At 42.3% G+C, this 26841-nt stretch overlaps 1 protein-coding gene and 1 long non-coding RNA gene across 3 annotated transcripts in view; both read left to right on the top strand.

Moving 5' to 3' along the window:
- Positions 1-4382, top strand: part of LOC115344755 — a 44781-nt gene extending 40399 nt beyond the window's left edge. Inside the window, exons 3-4 of the long non-coding RNA XR_003924642.1 lie at positions 2335-2459; positions 3716-4382. This is a non-coding gene — a long non-coding RNA (uncharacterized LOC115344755). The remainder of the gene's footprint in view (positions 1-2334; positions 2460-3715) is intronic.
- An 11888-nt stretch (positions 4383-16270) lies between these two features.
- CNKSR3 (CNKSR family member 3) overlaps positions 16271-26841 on the top strand; it is a 64348-nt gene continuing 53777 nt past the window's right edge. The window contains exon 1 of one of the 2 annotated variants that reach the window (XM_030021949.2): positions 16271-16477. In XM_030021949.2, coding sequence (XP_029877809.1) covers positions 16426-16477 — 52 coding nt within the window. In that variant the 5' untranslated portion in view covers positions 16271-16425. Of the gene's footprint in view, positions 16478-17324; positions 17343-26841 lie in introns of those variants that run through there. The other variant, XM_030021950.2, reaches the window with a different exon arrangement.

The raw sequence follows: 26841 nt of genomic DNA, 5'->3' as shown, positions 1-26841 counted from the left end.
CTGCTGCCGAGCTGCCATGCAGCCTGAGTGCTTGTGCCTGGGCTGCTCCAGTGCACACAAACAAATAAGGCTTGAGCTGGGGCTAAGATGCAGTTCAACATCCTAATTTAAACCATTTTACCTATATTCATCTGCAGATGGTGGCCACTCTCGTGAAATAAAGATTATTTCTCTTCTTCGATCTCTTGCAGTGATTGCTGTGTTTGGATGTGGCAAGCCGGAGCCTGACGCTTTTTTGTTTGCTGAGTGAATGGGTACAGAAGTCAGATGTAGGGCAAGCTTCACCAAGCTGCCTAGCAAACAAAGTTAGATCATGACTCAGAAATGTGCCTAGGTATGTTCTCTGCTTTGAGCACCTGAGTAGTGCTCAGATGCTCAAAATGAATCTGCATGCTTAAGCCAGGCATGATCTTAAGTGTGCTACTGAATCAGCAGCATGGCTGTTGCTGCAGCCAGAAGATGTGAGCTCTGGGCCTTTCTCTGCTATGGATTTTTGAATGACTGTGTGCAAATCAGTCAATGTTTATCACTTTTTCTACTCTCTGAGACTCGCTTAGTTATTTGTGAACTTCCTTCCTTGAGCTCCTCAGATGAAAGTCTATGCAAAGACAAATCAAAATACAGTATCATGATGTAATTCAGTGAAAGGAAAATATTCCTCCTGCTTAGCTTTTCCTGATAAGGTCAACATTATATTTTTAACTTTCCTTGTGAAACCAGACTTCCATTAATGTCAGTGAGACCTCAAAGTGTCTTTTGCAATAATGCATTTGAAAAATCTTTTAGTAACAAAAATAAAGTTGCTGTTCAGCTAAAAGGATTGGTTTCAGCAGATGGTCTTCATGTTTGTAACGTCATGATAAAACAGATGAACAAGAGTCCTCTTTCTTCTCCGCTAAAACACACGTGACATTGTGATATACATGAGTCTTCTTTCTTCTCTGCTAATATACATGTGATACAGATGTCCATCTCAACTTGTTGCATGAGAATTTGGCCGCTCAGTTTCCACTAACATGAGGAATTCCATGTATTTATTTGGCAGCACAGATTTTGATCTATGACAACACTGCTGAAGCATTTTGGGAGAAAAAAATGGATAAAAGCCATTATCTTTCCATTTGAACTTGGACCACATTCTGTCTTACATCAAATGACAGAGTTAATTATATTTCACAGGATTGCTGAGCCCAGTATGACAAAATGACCTTTGAGAAAGAGCTGAATATAGACAAATAGCCAAAGATCATGACAAATATCTAATTTGTATTATCTACTTTATCAAAAAGCAAACTCTTCTTTTGCTTCTTCTCCTTTCTTTCTCTGTAGAATTTTTTCCACACATTTCCAGAAATATGGGATGTAATCCAAATGGCTATCTTGCTCACTCCTTATATACATGAGTCTTATGTACGAGTTGAGTCTTTCTGGGGACTAACTTTTACATTATCTCGTTCCTTGGGATTTGAGGGACAAAGGGTGGCTATTGGGAGACATGGAAGTTTAAGTTGCCAAAAAGTAGGCATTGCAGGCTAACTGCCTGGGTACCCTGTTGCGTATTATTACTTTCCTATGCAGTATCTGTGGTTTTATTTATGCTCTTTGCTTTTCTACTCTTTGACATGTTGGGCCTGCCAGCTCCTTTCCCTCGAGTTTCTCCATTCCTCTACCACGCTGTCCCTGGCAGTCAGAATACCCTCCTACAGCGAGGGCCGCTCCCTTCAGCCTTCAGTTCCTTCTCTAAAACACGAGTGTTGCAAGGCCAGTACCAGCTCCAGTGTACTGCTAACTAAAACTAAACAATCCTGCCTTCTTCTCTGGACACCTCCACTCGCAGGAAAACTTGATTTCTCTGCCACAGTGCTAGGCAGGTGCTTGCAGTTTGGTGGTTACCTCGGTCTGGCTAGAAGATGAGCTCCTTGAGGCACAGGTTAACCTTAGGCTATTGTCTGTATCAGCCTGAGTACACCGCTGGCACATAGCTCAGAGTAATAAGTGTAACACCAGCCCACAAAAATCAGGAATGGTTATGCTGTTAAAATCTTTCCAAGCTGCAGGTTTCAAAAGTAAAATGCTTAAGGAATTGTGAGTCATACTGAAGGAAGAGGAAGAAGTCAAGTTTAATGGGTTATTAACGTGTATGGAGAAAATATTTTAAAAATTAAAATAAGTTCATCTGGCTCCTCAAAGCTGAGTACAGATCGAATATGTATTGCTTGCCCTGACTGACTCATTGGAACATTTTGGCTGCCTCAAGTTCTTTCTTTTTCCTTCCCACGAGTGTGTAAAAAGGCAGATATTCGGACAAATAAAACCAGATCAATCCTTTTGCAGACTTCTGGACAAGCTGAATGTATCAGGACTGCACAAGAACTGCCTGGTTAGAGATGCAGTCACTTACATAAACCTCCTAAAAAAGATCTGCCAAGTCACTGCTGAAGCCACCAATAAGACTTCAGGTAATTATTGCCACCTCCTGTTTTAAGCAAACTCTGTAGCACAGTTAAACCACAAAAGCAATACATCACTTGCAAAATGAAACCAAAATCTCAATAGATTTGGAAACCTTTAATGTCAGCTATTAGCCAGTTATCAGAAGACTAAGAAGTTAAATGGGGAACATAAATAAGTGGGAAATCCGTAAGGATAATTAACCAATAACAGCTGAAGAGGGATGTTTCCCAAAAGATTCAGACACTCCATTTAGTTCAAATGATAAACTCTTAATAACTTGGTTATTTATCTATAACTACCTTTTGAAGTGCAAAATGCTGAATCTAATTTTATTTGTACTGAAGTCAGTGAGAGATCTTTCACCGATTTCCTGTACAAAACATTCTTCTGTGTCAACAGAGACTACTATGAAATATCCTTGCTTCAGCATTTGAAGAACGGAGATGTACACAATGTCACAAATTGTGACAGCAAATGTCACAGTCAGTACTTACAACTTTGACTAAGTTTCAACAGACTTTGGAAAAGAATAAGACCAACATGGGATATCTGAGATTAGCACCAAATGTGGCTTAGTTAATTTTAAAAGATCCAAATAAGACCATTGATCTTTAGAAATAGTAATTGCTTAGTATTTTAACAAGGGTCTGTATACCCAGCAGAGTCTTAACAGGGGTCTGTATACCCCGAAGAGTCTACACAGAAGTTGCCATAAACCACACATGTGATATCTCAAAACTGTCTGTATAAGCCCAAGAGCACTGCATGTTTTAAGAGACTATGGGAAAATTGAATGTAGTGGTATGTATCCAGGGGAAGACTCATCTGAGGCCTAATCTTATTTCTGTTGGATTGAACAGTTAAATATGGCAACAAGAAGTCATTGAAAGGTTCCAAATATCCTAAAGACCTCATTCCTTCATTTATAAGCAAATCTTCTGAAGCATGATTTTAAAAGGTAAAAAAAGTATAAAGAACTCATGATGGCAAAAAAGAAATAAAGTCTTATTGTTCTGCTGCCATAAGAAAAATTGATAAATGAAATGCAAAATCTCACTAGCTCCATGAATGCATTTCTGTACTTTTTTTTACAGAGATCTGTGAAAAATAGCTCCAAATTGCAACCATTAGAGACTTTGGTTTACTTGGCAGAGGAAGACAGTATTACTTAAACATGGAATTTTTTTTGTTGTTGTTTTTGGTTTTGTTTTTTTTTGTTGGTGTTGTTGCTGTTGTTCATCTGCACTTTTTGTTCCTGCAGCTACGAAGTTTGGAAGAGCTACCTGTTGTAAATGGCATTCATGAAAAAAACATATGGAATCAGAAGGAGCTGAGGATGCACTACTTGTTTTTGTTTCTGACATATTTTGTGTAGAAAAACAAATATGAAAAGTAAAATGCCCACTTGAGCCTTACCAATTTTGTAAACATTCTCAAATACAGTTCTAAGAATTGTTTACACAAGTTGTGCCAGCTGCTTAATGGTTAAAGACTTTACCTTTCTTCACATTGAAGCAGCAGGGAAGGAGAGGCATAGAGGAGGAACTTGCAATTAGGAGCAACATAATTGATCATCCAAAGACCATCTGGAAAATTTGCCTGCCGATGGACAAACTGCTGATGAAGGTTTCAGGATGTTTAACACTTAACACCCAACACTACACTATGCTCACAAAATTAATGGACTTAGGGGCAAACTATCTGGCACCAGTACTCTCTGCTTGGCCTTCTGCGTTACTTAAAACCATGAACCTGCATTTTCAGAATTGTTTCTTTACTTGAAGTTAGCTAAATGCATTCATCAGCTCTGTTTTGCATTAGAGGGATTTTCCTTAAGAAGCTAACAAAGTATCTCCTATTTACATGACTATTTTTTATTGCCACTTATGGGGTTGAATCCTCTTAAATCACATATTAATGATATTACTGAGGTTTGTGCTTCCTGACTTACAATCGTATAGTCAACTAAGAGAAGCTCATCTTTGGAATTTTAATAAAAGCAGCTATTTGATGACTTATCAGGAAGTGGGAATATTTTTTCACATATATGATTTTTTTCCCTTAAATGAGTCATCTCAGCTTAGCCCACAGCATTAAGGTTTGATTCCACAAAGTACTTAAACACAAGTGTAACTTTAAACATATGACTAGTGGTACTGTTTCAAAAATAGCCCCATTGGTCACACCCCTAAATTTACAAATGTTGAAAGACCTTATTGAATCAGCAGCTTCAGCAAAACTGGCAAACTTGCATTGCTCTGGATCACACTTAGTTGCCTTTTTCTTTTTTTTAAAGCATAGGTCTTCCAAACAAGAAAAACAGTGGGAAAAATCCATGATTCAACTGACAGTAAACAGAGGACATAGTGATAACAGCCAAATATACAGTACTGTAAAACTGTGCCTTTTAGTAGATAATTACACACAAAGATAGAAAAAAGACTCAAGCCTCACCAGGCAAGTAGTCCATTTTTAAACCCATTTTGTTCAAATGTATACCAGCGGCCTCAACTACAGCTTGAGTTACCAAACATATAGTACTGCAATAAAACCCCTGCGACTGATCATAATAAAGCTAGAATTTTGTCAAAAGATAGTAAAATACTGCTATATAAAAGAATTTTCCAGTACAGTAACACTGAATGAAAAGGGACTCATGAAGCCTTTGGGATATATATTTTATTTTCCATTGAATTTTGCTCCTTTCAGAACATAAACAAAGCGTGCACAGTGCTGCCTGGCTCTCCCCTACTCTCAGGAAAAAAGGTTTCTGTTGATCGCTTTCACGTGCAGTATACACGTTCACCTTTTTCATTAAGAAAGGGTTTGTGTTTTAACACAACCACCGCAGAAGAAGTTGCCAGGGATCCAAAGGAGGCAGGCTTCATACAAACCTTCTGTAGGCAGTAAACGAAGAATCTCATTCATGTTTGTGTTGATTAGGCCTTTACAGGGCAAATGCTGATCATGCTAAGGGTCATTGAGTGGAGAAGCTGCTCCTGGCATCCAGAGCCAGAATTCACCCCAGAAATCCACTGGGAGTCCTGCATGAAAGTCTGCCCTTTCCACTTCTGCTGTTAAAATCTTGTAGCATCTTTTTCCGGTCATGGTTCAAATTACGCCCGATTTGGTCCCAGGGGACCTGAAGGTGTTCAGCTTTGAGATATCTGCCCACTCTTTCCATCTGCAGCCATGGGGAGCAAAATAAACAACACAAGAGCTTAGAGGAACCCCGGTTTCTCTTTCTTGAACAAATTTGAGCAAAGCCTCCTTAGTCCTCCCTTGAAACCATCAGAAAATGTCCCAAATCAAGCTGTGCATTAAAGGGAAGTATTTCAAGATCGCTGGAAGGACTTAAGTGATCAAATCTTGCTAATGGTTGACAGGCATTTTGCATACAAATTGGTGGAGGAGGAATTCATCCCACCCCCTTCCCAGCCGAACACATTTGCCCTCTGGTGATCTCCCCCTGTGACTACAGAAAGGGAGGGGAGCCACTAAACAAGGCTGACCATAGGTGAGAGCAGTCGTTCTCTTGGACTTGTTTTGAATACTGATGCTCAGATGCTCACACAGGACTTGGTATTAAAACAAGCATCTCCTGGTGGCCGGGCCAATTCCCCTCTGCTTTCTTGAAAAGGTAAGTCATTCTGGGAAAACACAAGCAGAAGTCCTTACAAGTAATTGTCCTTATATAGCAGGGCTGCAGCGCTTCGGCAAGGCTGCCTAGGGAAAACAGGTTTGCCGTGTGCCTGATCCGAAGGCCACTGCTGCCGATGTGCTCAGCACACTATAACTTTCTGTGCCTTGCTCCGTTAGAGCTTTTGGTCTCTACATCCTCCCATGACCATGAAAATCACTTTAAAATCGAAGAACAAATGCCAAAAATATATAGTGCCATAAACTAAACCAAAACCACAATAAAAAAAGTAGGCCCCAAACTAATAAGTTGCAAATACAGCTCTGTCTGTGTGGGAGGGATGGATAATTGACGGTCGAATGAGGATTTTGAACTCGCGCCGGATCTTTGTGGTGCTGTTTCTCTTTCAAGGAGCATGTGAGAGATGCCAGCCTTCCAACAAAACACTAAATATTTAAAAACAACAACCCCACTCATCTGGTGGCTGGGTTTGAAAGAATAAACATCAGTCCATTGTCTGGCTTCTGCCGTCATCTTGTATACACAGAAAGCCAAAGACTCCAAATAATTTTGTGGCCTCAGGCATCAACAATAAACAATGTATATTTGATGTGTTGGCCTAATTTCTGTCCACCGAATCTGCCATTTTAAAGCTGTTTCCATGCTTTTTTTTTTTTTGTTATGTTCAAGTCTTTATATGCCCTGCAATCTTTTTTTGTAGTTTCTCAAGTCTACCAGTTTCATGTTTAGGATGCTGTTACTGAGAAAGAGGTGACCAAAGTGCTCTTTTACACTGAAAGACCACTGTAGACACGATTCTTGCAGAAACTTGCAGTTCCAGTCTGGTGAACTCTTGCCTGTTGCTACACTTTCAAATTAAATTATCAAATTTTGGGGAAAAAGTCCTGAAAGCAGAGGAAAGGAAACATAACTAACCTTGCAGTGGAGACAAAGAATACTTATTGAATGTGGTTTCCAAAGTTTTTTTGCCAGACTTCTGCTATGAAAATTATTGTGCAGAAGGGAGGCTGTAAACCTATTTTTGAAGATTAGTATGTTTCAAGAAGGACTATTGTACTTCAGATAATTGCTTTAACCTTTCTCACATGATTTATAAGGTCTTCCAACACTTGTGGTACCAACATTTGTTTGTGACTTTTATTGCTCCCAGAGCAGTCCCTGATTCAAATGACAGACCTACTCTTTGGTCTTTGCAAAGCTGTATTTTCAGAGGATTAAATGACCCCTTTTTCCTCTCCATTCCTCCGAGCTCCTCTCGCCTGGGGCTTCACTTTGCATCCTGGGCTCAACACAGCCAATGAGTCAACTCTCTGCAGAAGCAAGAGTAATATACAGTCTAAGGAAGTGTTACGCTTAATGTAGTAATTTATTAAAGGAAAAAGCTTGTGATGAATGTACAAGAAATATTTCAATGCTGCTCCTTGATGAAGGAATGACAGGTATAAACTTCTCAGCAATGATGATAAAAAAGCTGTAATATACAAAGCATTCTGTTAAGTGTGATTTACCATTTCATTTTCAAGCAGTGTTTTATAATAGTGGTACTTTGCCAGTACCAACAGCACTTGCCGCAAGGGCAAGTGCCACAGAGCCAAGGCATTTGCTTTCTCCTCAGATTACACAGGCAACACATGAGGAGAGCTGGCCACGTAAAGAGTATAAGCTGCAAAATCTAAAAAGCTTTGAAAGAACTAGCTGAGCCAGTCCACTAAGAAACATTGCTAGGGCTAGACTGGGGATGTGAAACCTATAGCTAGAAATGGCCCCAGGAAGCAAACTGAAATCCTGTGGGGCAGAGGGGGGAGCTGAACTGAGATGCCCCACAGCCTGGGTGAGGCTGTGGCTCACCCACAGGGTAGATGGAGCCCCAGCGTTTTCACCCAACTGGTTTGATCAGACCTACTCTGAATATGTCTCTTAGTTCAGGATCCTCACGTGCCACAGGGAAGGGAACAAAGTTAGCACCTGAACCCAGAAAAGGCCTCGGTCAAAAGATAGATAGTCGTTGCTCTCTAGAGCTCGGCCAAGCCTGGACCGAGGGCCTGGGCGGACATGTGCCAAGGCAGCTGCAGCAGTAGTTAAACAGTCATGTTTTAAGATATTATTGCTGTCCCTCCTACCCCTGCTCTGCTTCTTCCAGCAGACCCTCTGCCACAGATCCTCCCTCTGCAGGGGAGTACGTGGAATTATTTTTTGGAAGCTCCTCAAGTGCTCCAATGGACAGTCGGAGGTGAGGCTGTTAGCAGCTGCAGGAGGGTTGTTTGGACTTTGACCCAAAGGTACCCTTAAGTCCCCTTAATCTGAAAACATTTAAGCACGTTCTTCCCACTGGATTTAACCAAATTACGCTCATGCTTAAATTTAAAGCACTTCAGGATCAGAGTCTTTCTTAGTCTTGCATGAGCTGGCTGTGACAGAGCAAGGCTTTGAACCTCTTTCTTTTGAAATTGAGTTGGGCTGTCTTAACCACAAGACCACAGGTATTTTGTGAGACTGCTTATTAATGTTTGCAGCATGTTTTAAGATCTGAAGATTTGAGAATGCTATAAAAGATACTGTAACAGTAGCTTGCTTTCCAGCTTTCTAGAGAAACTGTTGCTAAAGGTAATGGGGTCTTTTAATTCCTGATTGGGTTGATTTTCTTGGCTGCAGTGACCAGTTGTGATACTGCAGCCAATTCTACTTAAAACGTTTAAATACATGACAACTAGTACAAAACAAAAAAAACCAACCAAGCCTTCTGCTTAGATTTTAGGTATTATTTTTAAAGCTAAGCAAATATTCAAATAATTTGTTTATTTCCTGTTACTCTTTTCCCCTTCCAAAAAATAAATTCTATTTGCAAGTAAAGCTCTAACAGGTAGAGTTAATGTACCTTTCCTATGCTTCAGAGTCTGCTGTCAAAAAAAATGGCTGAATTAAAATACTTGCATATCTAACTTCCTTTAAAAGGATGAAGCAAGAGGAAGACTGCAAAAGAGAGCAAGAAATTCTGTCTTCTGTTTAAGGCCATACAGCTTTTCAAAAACCTGTTTCTAGCTCATGGTTCCACTGCTGCTTGTGCACATTCAGCCAGCCTGGCTTTAAATCCCTTTGGCTGTTGTTTCCTGATGTCTGAAGACTTAAGTAAGAGGGGGAGGAGGAGTTAGAGGGATTTAGGCAGAACATAGGCTTCTTGAATCAGGGTCTGTAAATACAATATACAAAGGACTATCAGCATGCTCCGTGCAGGAATCGCTCTGGTTTTCCATCAGTAAATTTGTATCTCTTACACCTTACTTTGAGCAAGTTTCCAGACAAACGTGGGACTGGTTGTGCTGGCGCCATCTCTGATACACGAGAGACAGTTCTCCCTGCTTTGGCCCACATGTCCCCCTCCAGCAGGAGGAGGAGGTTTCCACTACCTGTGTGTGTCTTCAGGGGTGGTGGGGACATCCCATCTGTTCTGGTGACCCTTCTCCTCCGCAACGCCTGCCATCACAGCCTTGCTCCCCACGCTTTCTCAGCCCGGAGCAGGGTGGTGCCTGAAGGGAGCCGAAGGGTACCTCTGCCTCCTCCGCTGCTCTCGCACTGGGGGCTCGGCTGTGCCCTGTCTGCTTCACCTGCCGGGGGTACAGCACCACGCCACATCTCACCCTCTCTGCCCCTCCAGGGGTCAGGCAGGACTGGGTCCGAGTCCACCTCCGTGTGTCTTTGGTAAATGCCTGCTGGACAAACATCCGCAGCAGATGGGGCAGATGCTGCTCTTGCTAATTTTGCAAAGTGCTTTCCCCGCTCTACCAGCACCACCTTCTCTTTGCTAGTGTTAAACTCCCAGCAGTTGTTTTCCATTTGGGAACGTAGTTCTGTATCTGATCAAACTGACTGACGGGGTGCATTCAGGACAAATCTTTCTTCTTGTGTGCCATTTGGGCAGGGAAACAAGGACCAGGTAAAATCATCTCCCTGTTTCTATATACAAAGAGACTGCCATTTGACTTTAGGTTTCTCTTTAAGCAATGATATTGGTGAGTTTTGTAATTTTACACAAATCACTTTTCCGCTCCGTTTACCTGAGAGTCAGATAGTTTCATAGCCAGGTAAAGGGACCTGAAGTAGGCCAAAATAAATTTATAATCCACTTTCTGTTAACTGTATATTTATAACAAATTTATATTTTGCAAAACAGGTTTGTGATCCTCTTCTGAAACATGCTACCTCAGCACAAGGTGCAGTGTAGGAAAAGATTTCTGTGCAGTGATCTGAGACTCACTTAATAAAATCGCCTAGTGGATTAAAAATGTAAATATAGGTCAATTCAGGTCCTATTTCTGCACTCTTGAAGGAAAAATAATAGTCAATAGAGTTTAGAGGATTTTGCTTTGAGTAAAAACTTCACGAGAAGACCTTCTTATGCTTAGCTCAGTTTAGCACAGTGTCATCAGTGTACATATATACACACATATATTTATATGTAGACATATATATATACCTATAGCAGCAGGCAGTGGCAACTTTCACCTAACTAGGAACTTTGTGTAGGTTGTTTTAAAGCTGAATGGAAGAAAATAGGGACAATCCAAGTACAGGATCCAGTACATCTCTATCCTTAGGAAATAAGTAGTGCAGGAACCTTATAATGGGAAAAAAATTATAAATCTACAAGAAGTTTGATAGAGCCATTGATTTATGTAGGTCTGCCTAACTTAACTTTGGTTACTGATAAACTAGTCATAACCATAGCCCTTGTTATTCAATATGTGTTGTACTATGGCCAACTATAGATACACATAAAATTAATTAAGTAAAATCATTAGAAGCACTTTGCATCCATCTCTTTATCAACTATTTATTTCTCACTCCTTTGTACAGAGAAATATTTCAAAGCTTAGAAATCTTTCCATTAACTGGAGTTAGCAAATTATTTTTATTTCTATAGATATTTCAGTTATTTAGAAAGGAAAGAATATACTGGATAAAGAAAAACAGGGTATTCTCATCAATGTGAGATTATTAACCTTTGAGTGGTGAGAAGATGGACATACAGAGATTAAATGATTTGATCCAGGTCACCAAGGGAACTGGCACGAACACTGGGGCTGGAATTCACACCTTGCTGATGTTTCCTTTTCTTGGCAACCAGTATTTCATTTAAGGGAAGACTTTTTATATAGTTGGTCTGATCTGAAATTACTATTTTTGTTTTACTGAAAATTTAATTGCTTTATCAAAATTGTTCTGAATTCATGAGAATATTACATGAAATGACAGTACACCTTGGTCAGTTGGTTCTCTCTAGGGCACAGGGAAAGCATGGTCAGGACGTTGTTTTCCAAAGTAAGTGCTCCAGCCAGGAAGACCCTCAGGCTATCCTCTTACCCCATCCAGCTCAAAAAGACTGTCTTTGAATAGACTGTATTCAAAGAAGGACTAGGCAGACCTATTTCTCTCAACAGGCTACACCAAGATCTCCCACACTGTCATGTAGAGAAGAGATCCATCACTAACAATTCCAGTATCAAGGGGAGAAGTAGGATGCCGATTCTTGTGCAACAAGTTTCCCATTAGTGTGAATTTTTTTAATTACATGCTTATAGAACCAAACCCAGTTCTGAACCTGACTCACTCTGACTCAGTTAATCTACTTGTTGCAATTTCCAAATGAACTTTAAATGATCACTGGCCTTACCGGGAAGCTCTAAATTCTAGCTAGGTAGGGTAAAATTCTCTTGCTATTGTGCAAAAAGTCCTACTGACTGCTGTGGACCGTGTGTGTGAATAAGGTAATGCTTAGAAAATCATAGGTAAATCCTAATTTTTTTGTAGTGACAGTAGTAGTGATGGACTCTGAAACATTATGAGTGACAAAAGGTCAGGGAATGACTATTTCCTAATGATCGTCTGTGGATTGTCAATAGAAGCAAACCGGATTTTCTACCCATATACTGGCTTTTGTTCATGATACTTTAAATTTGTCAATTTTCACAGCTTTCAACTGTGAGTATTAAATAAATAAATCTGTAAGCCTTTCACTAATCATGTGCTGAAATACGTGGAAACCTTCTTAGACAACACTTTGCCAAACAGGATAAACAACCTTCCACTGAAAGATACAAATTGTAATATGCTCACCCCTCTAAAAAATTCAAATCAGTAAGAAGAATAACTTTCTGTGGCCACTTTTTGTGGCCCTGAACAGAAAACACACTTTTTAAACTTGGTGTATGACCTTTGGCTAAACACTTGTTTATTCATCCCTCTAGAGATGAGTAACAGCAGTTACCCAAAGAGAGGCTTAAGACTCAAACCTGCATCCCCACAGGCAGAGAGCTCCACAGCTGTGCAGAGCTGCTGCTGCCTGTGCAAATCTGCACTATGCGAAGGCACCTACTACATAGCTCTGGTAGCTGGTAGTAAGTCTGGTAACGGGTAGACTGTGATGCAGCGGTCAGGGGACACAAGCAGCCACATGATGTAAAGTGATAACCTGGTCCAAACCCTCTAAACTCTAAACTGTTCAATGAATTTGTTGTGTTCTTTCTGTACCAGCAGGTCTTTGCGCTAGATCAACCATTGCCTGCCCCCCTGATGCCAGCTTAAAATTTGAACACAACCCTCGTTGTACACTTCAGCTTCTTTGTCAGAAATGTGATCATCTACCTACCACGTGTGACTCAGATCCAAGCTGGTGAGCTGGGAGCACACAGATTTGGTATTGAAAACTATGGCCTAAGAGGCAGGGTCAATCAGACTGTGTTTAGATAACATGGTAAATCCAGTGCTAAGCCAGACTAGAGCCAACATAGTTGCTAAAATGATGTTAAGCCTTCCCAATGATTCAAATACTCTTTTTTTTGAAAGGATAATTTATTCCAGCAGACTTTCTGTTACAAAGAATTACCTGCCCTCCTGCTGACCAGCTGCCAGGGTAGAAACCTGAAGGTGACAAAACACTGAAGCTTCTTCTGCCAGCATGACAGGGGTGCGGCTGTGGGTTTATGACTATATTTTAAGTCTTTGCTGTGGGGTGATAGAGAAGTGCATGGTTTTGCGTCCATGACTGTGGAACCATGATCCTGGTCCACACTGAGCTGGGTGTTCCAGACTACCCATGCAAACTAACCTGATGTCCCTTTTAAAACCTGGTCTGCAAGGGGAAATAAAAAGAAAGAAAACAAAGAAAGTGGGGAATTAGCAAACAATTGCTCTCTATCTCCTTCTCGAATCAAATCACTTTTAATGCTGGAAAATTATAACAAATGAAAAAATGTGCACTTCTGGAGAGGTGATAGTCTGGTCCTTGCCACAGCAATGAATTCCACACAGGGCTGCAAGCTGGGAAAGGGAACTGACATCTTTCCTAATACTCCATCCTGGCACAAAGCTCATAAACTAACCCACAGAGCATCTGAAGACATGCAAAGGGGCAGTGTTATTTTTTGATTTGGCATTACTGGAAATCAGACAGAGTTGTTTTTTTTTGTTTTGTTTTGTTTTTAAATTTCTTTCGGCAGTGAGTATTTTTTGAACAAAAATACCTTATTCTACAAACAGAACTTCTAATTGCATCATGCCAATTGACTGCTAGCTAATCTCATCTCACAAAAAGACGAGATTGAGATGATGCAATCATGAGAAAAATCAACTCAAAAGAACAGTTGCAATATGGGCTTGAAAAGAGTAGCGCAGGTAAGCAACGTAGTTATGAAACCCTTTGAGAAACTGGAGACATGCCGCCTTCCCCTGTCAGCCCCATTTCATTTGTCCAGATCAGGCTGTAAAGCAGCTGATGTTGGGGGACACCATGTAATAAAAGAACAGAGTGTCACTGCGATGTCATCCTGCTTAAAAAATAAAAAAATAAATAGATTTGTCATTTTGAAAATTACAAAAAATACCAAGAATGAATAATGGATTTATCAGGTTGGCAATCTGCTAGCAAGTGACCAGCTCTGCATGCCTTAGTCACAAAATATGGTGCTCATCTTATCCAAATCAGACAGAGGGACCGGCCCAAGATGTGTGACAGAGAAGGATGACAGCAGATGAATGCTCCAAACACCAACAGGGAGAGACATTTGCTTTCCTGCCTGCAACCTTGGGAAGCATCTGTGTATTTAAGACAGAAGCGCTGTTACATTAACCCTTGTGAAACCATTAGCAGGGCACATAGCGAGGCCCGTCTGTTTACTCAGGCCTCTGCGAGGGGGGAGAGCTGCTGTTTGTTGTTCTTTAAGTGTGAATGGCACATGATTCAATGGGGAATCAGGAAACTTTTGCACCAATATTAAAGCTGTGGTGAACTGAATTTTAATCTTTCAGATAGGCAGAGAGGTTAACCGACAGGCTTAATACTTCACAAACTAAAAAGCAAATAAATAAATAGCTAGAATGAGTTGACCTCATAATCAAGAAGCCTTCAACCACCATGTAACAAAAAGAAGGAACAAATTACTAGTTTTTAGGTATACATGCAAAAAGGCCATTTTTTAAACTACTTATTCCCCAGACTAGAACTTGTGAAGTATCGCTTCTTGACTCTGCGGCAGGGGTCTGCTGCAGCATGTGCAAGAAGGCAGCTGTTCGTGCTGTGGTGGGAAAGCTGGGCACTGCACAGCTGGGCACAGCACAGTCATGCACAGAACTGACAGTCCCTGTCCCAGAGAGCCTCCATTTCAAATACATGGCTAGGGATAACAGATGGATGGAGATGGGAGCCGATGAAAACAGTGGGATACCGGACAGTCTGAAATCCCAGCTGCTTACCCGCTCTCTAATGTTGCCAAGTTAAAATTTCCCAGTCTTTGTGTCACAGCAGAGTTCACTCTGCTCTTCCTCAGTGAGGAAGAGGAGCAGCGAGACCTTCCTGCATGTTACAAAAGGGCTTTGGGCTGGAATTTGCTGCTGAATCAGGTTGCCTAAGTGATGCACACAGTAAAAATGCCTGGTTTCTCCACGTCTCCTTGCTGCTTTGTTATTCGAAATGTGGTTGTAGGCTGAGTTACGTGTTCAGTAGCAAGGAATGGTGGAAGTTGGTATGCTGGGCACACAGTTTTGGAGGTCAGCACTTAAACCTCTGAGTAGATGCTCACTAGGGGCTTACATGGGCTTCAGGAGGTGGCCAGGACACAAGTGACACATTGCCTCCAAGGAACACGAGCCTGAGGTATAGCTGATGGCTTAATGTAGCTCCCAATTGAGAACAGCAAAACAGAAGTAATCTATTATGGTGAAACAGCCTCCACACCCAAGGACTCTTTTAAGTGCAGGATTCAGAAACAAAAAACCCAAATGCCAATACTGGGACAAGTGCGGTTGAAGGCAGTCTGCAGTTGCTGCTAAAATTGCCACGGGGCCGTGACTCACACAGAGCTGCCACCGAAGCGGGATAAAGAACCCGGCTGCCGCTCCACCCCACGGGCAGGTCGCCACTTCCCAGGGCAGGATGCCGGGTGGCTCCCGAATTGCCGCCCATCTGCCTGCCGGGCCACCCCCGTGCAAAGGGAAACGTCCCGTATGTCCATCGCTCCTTCCCTTTCCTCGTCCATCGGTCCTTCCCTTTCCTCACCGTGGTGTCACTGGACACAGAGCCACCTCAGCGGTGCGCCCTTCCTCCCTGGTGTACATGGAAACCCTGGGCCTCCAAAATATGTTGGTTTAAAAAAAAAAAAAAAATCGCATTAATCACCGAGTGCAAATTAAGCAACGTTAACATGACAGTAGGGGTGATGTGACTAGTAGCAATTCCTGCTTCTAGTAATAACTTCTGTTCGCTTGCTCTCTGCCTGGATTCTCTAAATTTCCCAGGCTGGTCTTCACACCTAGGAGAGTTAAAACTGCACCTCGCTTTAAAGAAAAGCGAGGTTCGCGTCCCCACGGGGTCCCAAGAGCGGTGGCTCTCAGACATCACACGCCTGAGGGGTCTCCTCGGGTGGGCTCGGCTACCTCCCAGGGCAGACTTATACCCAAGGAAGTCGAAGCTGGATGTGGCTCACAGTGATGAAATGAAAGCGTTAAGCGAAGTGGGACCCGGGCCGGGCCGGGCCGGGCCGGTCCGGGCGCAGCCGTTAACGGCCGGTTCCGCCCCGGAGCGGCCGCTGTGGGGCGGAACCGGCCGTTGGCGGCTGCGCCCGGCCCGGCCCCCGCCCGGGGTACGGCACCTGGGGGCGGAGCGACAGCGGGGCGGGGCCGGTCCGCGGCCGGTGGGAGGAGCCAGGCTGTGGAGAGGGGGGCGGCCCCGGAGCGGCGCTGCCGGGATGGGAACTTGAGAGGGGAGCGAGTTCGCGTCGGAGGAGCCCGGTTGCGGTCTCCCGCGGGGGGTTGTGCTCGCCATGGAGCCGGTAACCAGGTGGAGCCCGAAGCAAGTGGTGGACTGGACGAAGGGTGAGAGAGGGAGCCGGTCCGACCGGGCTTGCGCCGCGGGAACTTTCCGGCGTCGGGCTCGGGGGTGACCCGCCGCGGCTTCTCTTCCCGAAGCCGGGCTCCCCGGTGGGGCGAGCGGGGCCTTTGCCAGCGCCTCAACCCCGGCTCCGTGGCCGCCCCGCCGGCTGAGCCCCGGGACACCCCCGGCGTGTGCTGCTTGGGGGTTGCTTGTTACCTTCCCTCCCGACTTATCTCCGTACGTGGTAGTGCGCTTGGGCGTACGTCGCGTTGTGGGTTTTGTTTTTTTGGTTTGTTTGTTTTTTTGGACGCGGGGAAGGGGGAAGGTGAGTTTTGCACCGGGCTGGCTCGGGGTGCAGATATGTGCAGTGGCATCTCCTCAGGGCTCGGTCCCCTTCTTCTGGGGTCGTGCTGGCCGGTGTGCCTGCGCAGAGGTAGTAGTGACTGTTCTCCTTCGGGCAGGTAGTTGATCGGTGGAAGTTAACTTCCAGCTTTCCAAGCAAAAGCCACTCGCTGGTCGAAAAAACTCCAGTTTTGTAAGTTAAGCAAAAACTTTATAAACTAGCTCAAGTAAGCAAGAACTCTTAATCCTGCTTGACGGTGATGGGATTAAAACGCCGGGCTCCCGCTCGGAGAGCTGAATAGCAGCCCCTCCGCCCGTCTGTCCGTCCGTCCATCCCTCCCAGCCCTCATCTCCCGTGTGTGCGCGCTTGTTTCTCGCCCCCTCCCGCCTATCAAAACTTCCTACTCTGCTTCGAGGTTTGTTCGCGATGTCGGCAGAGCTGCGGAAAGCCTCAGCGGGACTGGCGGGTGAAGGGAAGCTCCGTCCGGCTCCGGGAAGCTCTGTGGTGGGAGACAGAGGGAGACGGTGGGGACGGAGCGGGTGGTGGGTGGTGCCCGTGAGGTGCCCCGTTCCTGCCCCGGGGGACCTCTGCAGTGTTGGGTGTCTTCGGGTTTTTCCTTGAAGGCAGATTAAAGCTCGGTTTTGTCAACTCTGGTCGGACCCTCTGCGTGGTTTCTGAATGCCGATTGGGGTATTGCTCTCGCAGTTGCCGCTCTGCAGGGAATAAATCAAAAGGAAGATAGCTAGGAGTTAGGTGACGGACTTAAGAAATGTACTTCTGTCTTCTCGTAGGAGTGCGTTTTAGCGTGATTGTCTTTCGTTACATAAAGTATTTTCGCAGGCTTTGCTGGAGTTGAAGTTGATGCGAAGTTAGGAATGTTTTCAGAGGAGAAAGTTTCCCTGGATTAGGAGCAGCGTTTACTTGCAGCAGCCATTACCCCTCTGTCTCAGGACCGTAATGCCGATTAGACTGCGTGCCTGCGGTCAGCGCTTGGCAGTAGTTCGGCCCAAGACTGAGGCAAATTTGGAAAGCAGGCTCATGTTTTCATACAGTGCGGGATGGATACTCCCAGCCCTCCTGAGCGTGAACATGTGCATGGAGGGGCCGGTGCCAGTGAGGGACCGTCCAAGCAGCCTTTGTGAGAAGAGGATTCCAGGCAAACGTGCTGTGAAGTTATGCGTTAACATACAAATAACTTCCAGAGAAAGAGCTCTTTTTTTTTCAGATTGGTATTGGTTTAAACAGGAGTGCATTGTTCCAATGAAATAAGCTTTTTGCTTTGGCATGTGGAATATTTATATAATGCTTTTCCCTCATTGTGTTTTTTCTCTTGGGCGCTGAAAGTTTGTTACCTTGCCAGATTAAAGAGTAAACCTGCTAATCATTTTAAAAGGCTTTATTATACTTAGGCATGCTTGGCTTGCTTTCTTGCATAATTTATTTTACTCGCAGGTTCCTTGAACAGGGAACTCTTTAGCTGGACCCTCAATTAGTGTTATGCAGAATAATTTGAGGACTGGCTGTAGTTGGGAGGTGGATCTTCTGACTAATGCAAACACGTGTCCTTTGAAATGCAAAGGAATAAATTAAAGACTGCTGGTGACTTTTGTTTCTGCTGTTGTTTTTCAGTTTCTAGGTAAGCTTTTGACCTCTTTGGTGCACAGCGTCATTTTATGTCACTCCCTGCATGACAAGACTGTAATAAAGAAATGAGATGCGGAAAATTTTTCTTTATGGTTACGCTTTCATCTCCGCACATTAAAATTGACACTGTAATAGCTAGCTAACAGCCTTATTAGCACAATATTTCATAGTTTTTTTTTTTAATCTGAAATGGTTATTTACTGTGTCGTTCACAACCACTGGATTTTATGTTTGACCAAAAACCAATATCTGTATTTTACCTTATGAATATTATATTTAATTCTCAAGGTTAGTTTTATAAAACAAGTGATTGGAGGGGAGCTTATGCCATTTGTTTTCTTACACGTGCCATCTAGGGAGGGTGATAGCATGATCTTCACTGAACTGGTCAAGCTGGTGATATCTGCTGCCTCTAGTTAGTGCTGTGGTGCCATGGAGATGCATTCTAGAATGACATAAATAACTGTGATGGGAGATGCCAGCTCTCAGTGGGGAGATTGTTTTGCAGATAATGATGCATGCTTATTGTACAACGATAAAAATATTGTGAAAAAATGTAGAGAGTAGCAGAGATAAGTGGTCTGATTTAATCCATTTTAATATTCAATGTAAAAATGAGAATATTTTTCCAGGAACCTTTTTTTCCCTTCCAAATCTTTTTACAGTCAAACACCTATAAATTGATTTTTTAAAAATTTTTAAATAACTTTTCCAAACCAAAAGAAGCATGGAAACTTCCCCGTGTTCCATGAAACAAACCCCCAAAAACAAAGTCCAGAAGTAAGCTGTGTGACCACTGCTGGACAGTTAGCTTATTTGCTCTTGGTGAACATGCCTTTTTTTTTTTGTGAAGTGGCTTTTGAACTAAATTTTTTTTAACAGTCGTTATCCTGAAGGGTTTTGTTCTGTCATTTTGAGCTGTTCACTCCTAGGTAAATACTGTAAATAGCATTTATCTAGAATTTAAAATAGAACCTATCAAGAATTAGTAAGCTGAACATAAGTATTTTTAGATTTTTGTAGTTGGGTTTTAAATAAAAAGTGCTCTGTTCATTGTTACCAACAACAGCTGATACAAAACGCAGTTGCTTGTGTTCTCCTGCTAATTCAGACTAGAATGCTGCTATTTTTTGCGAACAAGGGTGTTTTTTCTGGCAGAGGGTGCTGTACTGACAGTAGTGGGCTATGTAGCTAATAAGAGTTGGTCTAGTTAAGCCAAAGCTGCTGAGGAAGTTGCGCTTTTACTTGCTAGCAATTTTCTGTGTAGGTGAGACGTTTCTCAAGCTTCGACCAAGGATGTGATGACTTTTTAGCCACAGCATCAGTGTTTGAAAACTATATCTGATATTTTTATAAGCACCTCCTCAATTTCTGTCTAGAAGAAGTGATGGTGTAGTTATATGTTTCTCTTGCACCACGATACAAATTCAGATAATATTTAGGGGCCATATTCATCCTTGAAAAGGTACTTCTTTGGCTAGGATGCTGTGTTGATTTGACTTGTGGCAGGGTTGACATGGAGTTTATGCTCTTTGAGATATATAGCCTGTACTGTTTTCCTGACTATACTGAGAAGACATGTTTGGTTTTTTTCTTTTCGTTTGTTTGGAGGTTTTTTTTTTTTGTTTTTTTTTTTAGTGAGTTGATCCTTGGGGATAAACTAACATCTGGACGGTGTTGTGGTTGACCTGCAGGCTTGCTCCTGTGCAGGCTAAGATGCTTATGGGCTCAAAGTCCTCACCTGTATCTCTTGGCACTCCCTTGTGTGCATGCGAGACTGAATTCCCCCAGAGCCCCTCAATAGGGATCCCTGCAGTTATTCAGGTTATTGTGGGACAGGTGTATGGTCATGGAAGTTGTAGCACATCTGCAGTATGCTGCTGGTATTTGATTGTGGGCTTGCAGTTTTCTGGGCTATCCTGGGTGCAGAAACCAGCAATAACCTGTTTAGTTCCATAGGGCTGTTCATATGGAGAAATATCCAGCCCAAAAGTGTCTTAATTTTACTGATGTAGCAACAATTTGAAGGAAATTGAGTGATCTGATGATGTGGAGAAATTTTCTATGGTCTCAGAAGCCCCTGGCTACTGAAAACCCCACAGCTAAGGTCATTCCTCAAAAGATGCGAGGGGGGAAGAAAGCTGCATATGGGATAGAGCCTCCTGTGTGAGAAATGTCACTGTCTTATTAGAGAACATTGATGTGCCTTCTCTTTGTTTGCTGTAGCCTGATCTTCTTTTCCCCCTGCCCCCAGGCCTCACATACTTATGTGAGTTGTGACTTCAAGCCAAATTTTACGGTAAAGACAGTTTGACGCGCTTGTGGTTAGAAGCCTCCGTTGTTGTGAGGCTCCATTACAATTTGGCCTTTGTCCCTGTAGCTGTAGACTTGGCTAGCTGGGGATCACGCGTTTGCTTTGGTCTCTTTATTACGCTCCAGGTTCTGTTATTCCCTTCCTCAGTAGTTCATGGATATCACTTATTCCTGTGCCTGTTATATCATGAAATACTCTGATTTCCATTCCTGGTAATTTTGGGCAACTACATTTATTTATAGGTATGCCTGGGAGAAGAGGGAGAAATATCCTAATTTATTAATAGTTAGCAATTAATCGTGAGGGCCTGATGTTCTTTTTTTAGAGCTATCTTGCTTACCCAGGGAGATTTCAACAAGGTCAGTCAAGTTAACTGTGTGCTCTGGGAGCTGCAAACTATAGCTGCCTTTTAGAAACAGTTATGGGTAATACATGGCACTGGAGTTATTTTTTTTAGCCTTCCTTTCCTTTTAGCTACTCTCAGGTGAATGCTGTTGTGTTCAAATTATTTGCAAAAATCTAACACTAAGACAACCCTGGTTATTTTTTGAGACAGAGTATTTTGCCTTCAGTGAAGAAGAACAGAGTTGCCCATAACTGGGGCTGCAGAAGAATCTCTTTCCTCTGTTTACCTGGTTACTTAAAAAATAGTTCTATAGAGTATTTGTTAAATAGGTCAGAAAATGACATTGAATAACCACTCTTTGCAGATCTCAGCTGAAATTCTGACTATAGCTGGCCCATAATGTTTTACTAGCAAAAGGTGAATATACTAAATACCTCTGTTTATTTGTGAGTTGAAACAGAATAAAATGTTGCACAATGAGTTTGTACTACTGCAGTCTTAAAATTATTCATTCATTGTTGCTAAGATCAGTGAATGTGTATGAAAAAAAGAAACCAAAGTTAGCCTCTGTGTTCATGTGACTAGATCGTGTTTTCGTGTTTTTTTGCTGTTGCACTTTCTTGAGCTGCTTGTGGGTTCTGTGATTTTTTTAATTTGCCCCACCCTGAGCTTTTCATGTTCACAGCCAGCTCTGTTTATTTGCCATTAAGTTGCTGTTCAAACTATTTTAAGCAAACATCAGAAAGTCTGAAAGTTGAATGCTGTCAGCATTATGTCTGGAAAAGTGACATTTAAAGTGCTAAAATCACAATAGGCATTAGTGGAAAGTTGATTGTAAACTTTGTAGAGGAATGTAGTGAAACTCTGACAATGGACTTTAGGTATACAAGGTATATTTAGGTAGTACCTGAACATAGGTAGTCGTGTTAAGAGCAAAGATGCTTGCTCAGTATTAACCAACTAGAGAGGTAAGGCGGTATACTTACTAAGAGAAATTTCTTCTAACTGCTCAGTAGAAGATGCAGAGATTGGCCAGTGGGTCAGTTGCTTTTTTCCTTGTTCCTTTAAAGATTTTCCTTGAGTGACAGGAAGTCATTTGTATCTGTTGTTGGAGACTTCTGTAGGAAAAGCCTCATTTTTGATGAAAAGTTGTGTTTGTGTGTCAGATTTTCCTAACTCTTGTTATGTGTTCATTCCTTGCACTTCCGTCTGGGACCCCATGTTTTCAGCACGTAAATCCTCTTGGCCAAGGATCATGCCCCTCTCTGTCTGTACACTGTCTAGCATGCTGCAAGAGCTAAGGGAAGACAAAGTACAGGCCACTGGATAAAATGCATGTTGAAATTTGTCATGATGTTTTATTTTCTTAAATGAAAGACCATGACAAAGGTGCTTATCCAACACATGCTACTAGGTGAATTGCAGTTACGAGTGATGTGTGCATACAGCCTGTCAGCAAGTATTCAAAAGTATGTGGGGTTTTTTGGGTGCTGTTTGTTCTGTCCTTTTGATTTCTTAAATCTAAACTTCTAGATTGCCTGGTTTAAGTCATGGTCTAACAGATGAGCTTCTTCCAGGTACATCAAACAGATGATGACTAGTGACAGTTAGGGATTGCAGAACAAGTGGCAAGACTGCTCAGTTTTTGGTTTGCTACATCGTCTTAGGACAAGATTTTCACTTACAGGGAAGCTGCACACAGAAGGTATGTTAATGGAGGGAAGCTTCACACAGAAGGTATGTTAATGAATAAGTCCAAACAGTGGCTCTGCGAATTAAGTGGGAAAAGCTGATTACCACTGTGTTTTTTTCCATAAAAGCGACGATATTGGCCTTAATTTGTACCTTGCATTTTCCCAACAACATTGCGCAGTCAGGCCTCACCTACCTAGAGGGATGGTGTTTCTGCAGTGTCTCCTTGTTTGGTCTTCCACATATCCCAAATATATCAGTCCTGTCAAAAGGAGGTGGTGGGGTACTGACGTTTTCAAGGCTAACTTGGGGGGAGGAAAGGAAGGGTGGACAGGAGTTAATGGAGCTGGAGCCTCTATAGCAACCTCTCGCATATTTACAGTAGTTCTTCAGGACCCAGGTTCTTGTGGTTGTGGGATTGCTCGCAGATTATAGTGTGTTTGTCCACAGGGCTGCAGTAAGAGATAGGAAATACAAATAAAAATGCTGTTTGACTGTGGATCTCTGTCTGATGTTAGGCAGGGTATACAGTCCTTTTGTCATTTGGGCTCTCATTACCAGAGTGAGATGACTTTGGAGTCTAAGGCTATCATTCAGATCCCTGGGCCACGCTTCCTTTGCATGAGGAAATTGCCTGCAGGTTTGCATATGCCCGCCCCCATCTTTTCAGAGCACAAGCAATAACATTTCACAGCTTGGAGGATCTGCGGGAGGTACACTGATTCCGCCTCATCTGTTTCACTGGCTTTAAACATTCATTACCTATTAAAATAGATATTTATGATATTACAAAATGCAGCTAATTTTCATCAAACATCATACATCCTGGACGAAACCAAGCATCTGTGTTTCATTTGTTGAGATCAAATCACTGACCTCTGTAACATTGGTCTACAGGCATGCCTTCGGTATCTGGCCAAATTATGTTATAATATTGCATCAGTGCTGAGTTCATGTAGTTTCTTGTATGTGCTTCTCTGATACCCTTTTACGTGAGGACAGTTCTTTGTCACTGTAGTGACAAAACCTCTTTATTTTTTTGGACTGTTTCTTATACTAGTAGTTAGGTGTAGGTAAGCAAAGTGTCTGGTGTGCTGTTGCAATCAAAGCTCTGTGGCAAAAATGTGATCTTATCTTGCTCCTTGATCAAAGGAAAGAACTCCATTTGAAATTTAATTGGTGCTCATCAAGGGCTAAGGCTTTTGCTAAAGCAAGTGTTGGTACATGCTTCTAGGCTAATGATCCTTATGTCTCTTGTGTGTGCAAAATGTATGTTGCTTAGGTTGCCATCCTTTTATCATTAATATCTTTCGTTATCCCACAGAGTCTTGTATTACTGGAATGAAGTTTGCTGGGTGAATGCATTATGAAAAGCTTTGCAATATGCCCATTTTGTCATTAATAAAAGATATCTTGTCTGGTACAGATGCTTTCCTAGCCAGAACAGAAGGTAAGGGCTCAAGGTATTCCCTCCTTTGGGTATATTACGAGTGTAGCGGGACAGTGAGGCAGGCTGGTTAAGGGCTTCTGTTGGGCTTTCTAGCTTTCATAGCTTGTAAAAGACTCTTATCTAATAAGAGAGTATTTCTGCCTTCTGTTGTGATATTACTGCTATTGCCTGTTCCAAAGATGCTTTGTTCTGAGCTTCAGGTCTTGGCAGTACTTTTTTCTTCCTCCTGAACTAGCATTGTGAAAGAGCTGTGTCCTTGCAGTGTTGGCCAAAAGACAACCCTTTGGTGACAGGTGGACATGTAAATAGAAGAATGAAAATCTACCTGTCTGTTTCATTGGGACAGCAATATCATAACTTCAGTGCCTTGAAAATTTAATTTTGAGTTGGCTGCTATCCCACTGCTGCAGCAGGCAGAAGGCTGTACCTGGAGCAGGTATGTTAGCCCTGCATTGCTGAGATGATGTGTGCTTGGCTGTGGGGGTGGGGAGGGAGAAGGGAACAGTAAGGGATGAAGACTTTTTTTTTTTTTTTTTTTTTTCTCCTCCTATGTAGGACTTCCCCTGAGGAAGGAGGGCTATAAGAACAAGTTCAGACATGCTTGAAGAATGTGGACTGAAAAACGTGTGCAGGGACCAGAGGATGGAGCTGTGCTGGGGAGAGTATTGTAGAGGAAAAGTGGGAACCTAGTGAAATGCAGATGCCTTCTCTGACATGAGTGTTTTTGGTTTTTGTTTTTCTTTTCTGAGTAGTTCTAATGGTGATGCATATTCATTGCTTCACTCGCCCATTCTTTGCAAGGTGTAGGATTCTTGCCCTTTGTATTGTGTTAGCTTCAGCAAACAATTTTAAAAGGACTATGGCAAAACAGAAAACCTAGTAATTGTTGGCATTTCTAATGCAAGCTGTAATGGAAACTTCAGAAGAAAGAGGAGACAAAAGATAAATATGCTATAAATTCTGTGTGCTTAAATTTTTTTTCTTTAAAATTGTAGTCTCTGTGTAAACGTAATAGCATCGTAGTTATTTCCTTGTATTTAAAAACAATCTTTCATCTTTTCTCTAACTATACATCATTCACACTATTTCAGACAATAACACTAGATAAAGAAATCCATATGTGATCAAAACAAGAACTTGGAAATCAAACCTGCCAATAACACTTTTATTTCTTGCTGGTTTTGGTTGTATCTCACAATAACATGTGTTGGACATCACTTCATTAAAAAAAAAGTTAGGAACACAGTTTGCCCTCAGTTATGATTAGGATTTAATGGTAAACTTGGAGGAACATGTAATATTGGCATTTGACCAAGAATGAAATTCATTGCTTATTTGGGAGGGTAGGTGTGGGTTTGCAGCAGTGCTGAAGCTGAAGCATTAAAATGGATTGAGGTGGATGCTGAGGTTCCATAGCAGGTACTCGCTGGCAGTGGGGGCTCTCAGGATTAAGACATGATTAATTTAGATGTCTATATTCCTGTTCTAGTCACCGGAGCCTAAAGAGTGGCTCAGCAGATCTTGCGGTGTCTGTTTTGGGGCGAGTTGAATCATGCTCTGGGCTTCATCGATTACTGAGTAGGTCTCCATTGAGTATCCTGGGAGTTCAAGCATGTCAGTCTCCAACCAGGTTAACCCCATGATGTCTGCAGCAGGGGAAGAAAACTTGCAGGCCCTGGTTCAATGCTGTATCTAGCGGATCCTCCTTTCTCCATCAGTCACCTGAGAACTGCTCATGACAAGAAATGAGGAAGCATCCTCATTTAAAAATTATGTGTATGCTTGCTTAAGAAAATAGACCATGGCTGCATTTAGAGTTGTTGGAATACTGCTAGTCAATAGGCATCTGACATACAAAAGAGTTGTTGAATGTAATCAGTGTGATCTGTATGTGGGACAGCTGTAATTATATCTTGTGCTATTCAGCATCTGATGAAAAATTTGGTATATTTTAACACAGAGTTCTTAAAATACTGCATGTTAGAGTCATAGCAGATGCAAGTGTGATAATAACTGACCTCTTCTGTCCTTTCTACTTTGTCTGTCTCCAGTGCAGTGCCTTTGATTGGTGGATTACCTTGTAAAGCTATGTAGAAAGATGAGCAGCACCACATGCTATTGCACAAAAAGGCAGCATCTAACAATTGTAATTGTATTGGGGTAGCTGATACTTTTCAGATTGCTGTGGTGTAATTAGAAACACTTGGAGCAACCTTCTGGGGCTACTTTAGTTTCTTTTTACAGCAGAAACCCTCCTATCTTATGGTGCTATCCCTCATGGGAAACCAGTTGGAAAATGATTTTTTTTCCCATTGATGTTGCTGGAACCAAACCTTTGAAGTAGCTAGTCCTGAATATTTTGAGCAGCTGTTTAATATTTTGTCTGTGTAGACCACATCACAGTGCCTAGGTTCTAAACTAGTGAGCATCTCTGGTGTATAAAATTGTCTCTTGAAACAGGGCAATTGACAGCTGGACACTGGAATGTGGCCATAGTACCACTAGCAACACTGTATGTCAGCTTTTAGTGTAGTAAGATTAGTACTGGCTTTCTCAGGGCAGTGCATTTGGAGAGGA

Source organism: Aquila chrysaetos, chromosome 8, assembly GCF_900496995.4.
Source record: "Aquila chrysaetos chrysaetos chromosome 8, bAquChr1.4, whole genome shotgun sequence".
Classification (NCBI taxonomy): Eukaryota; Metazoa; Chordata; class Aves; order Accipitriformes; family Accipitridae; genus Aquila; species Aquila chrysaetos.
Note: the sequence above shows the minus strand (reverse complement) of the source record. Positions and strands in the feature narration are given on the sequence as shown.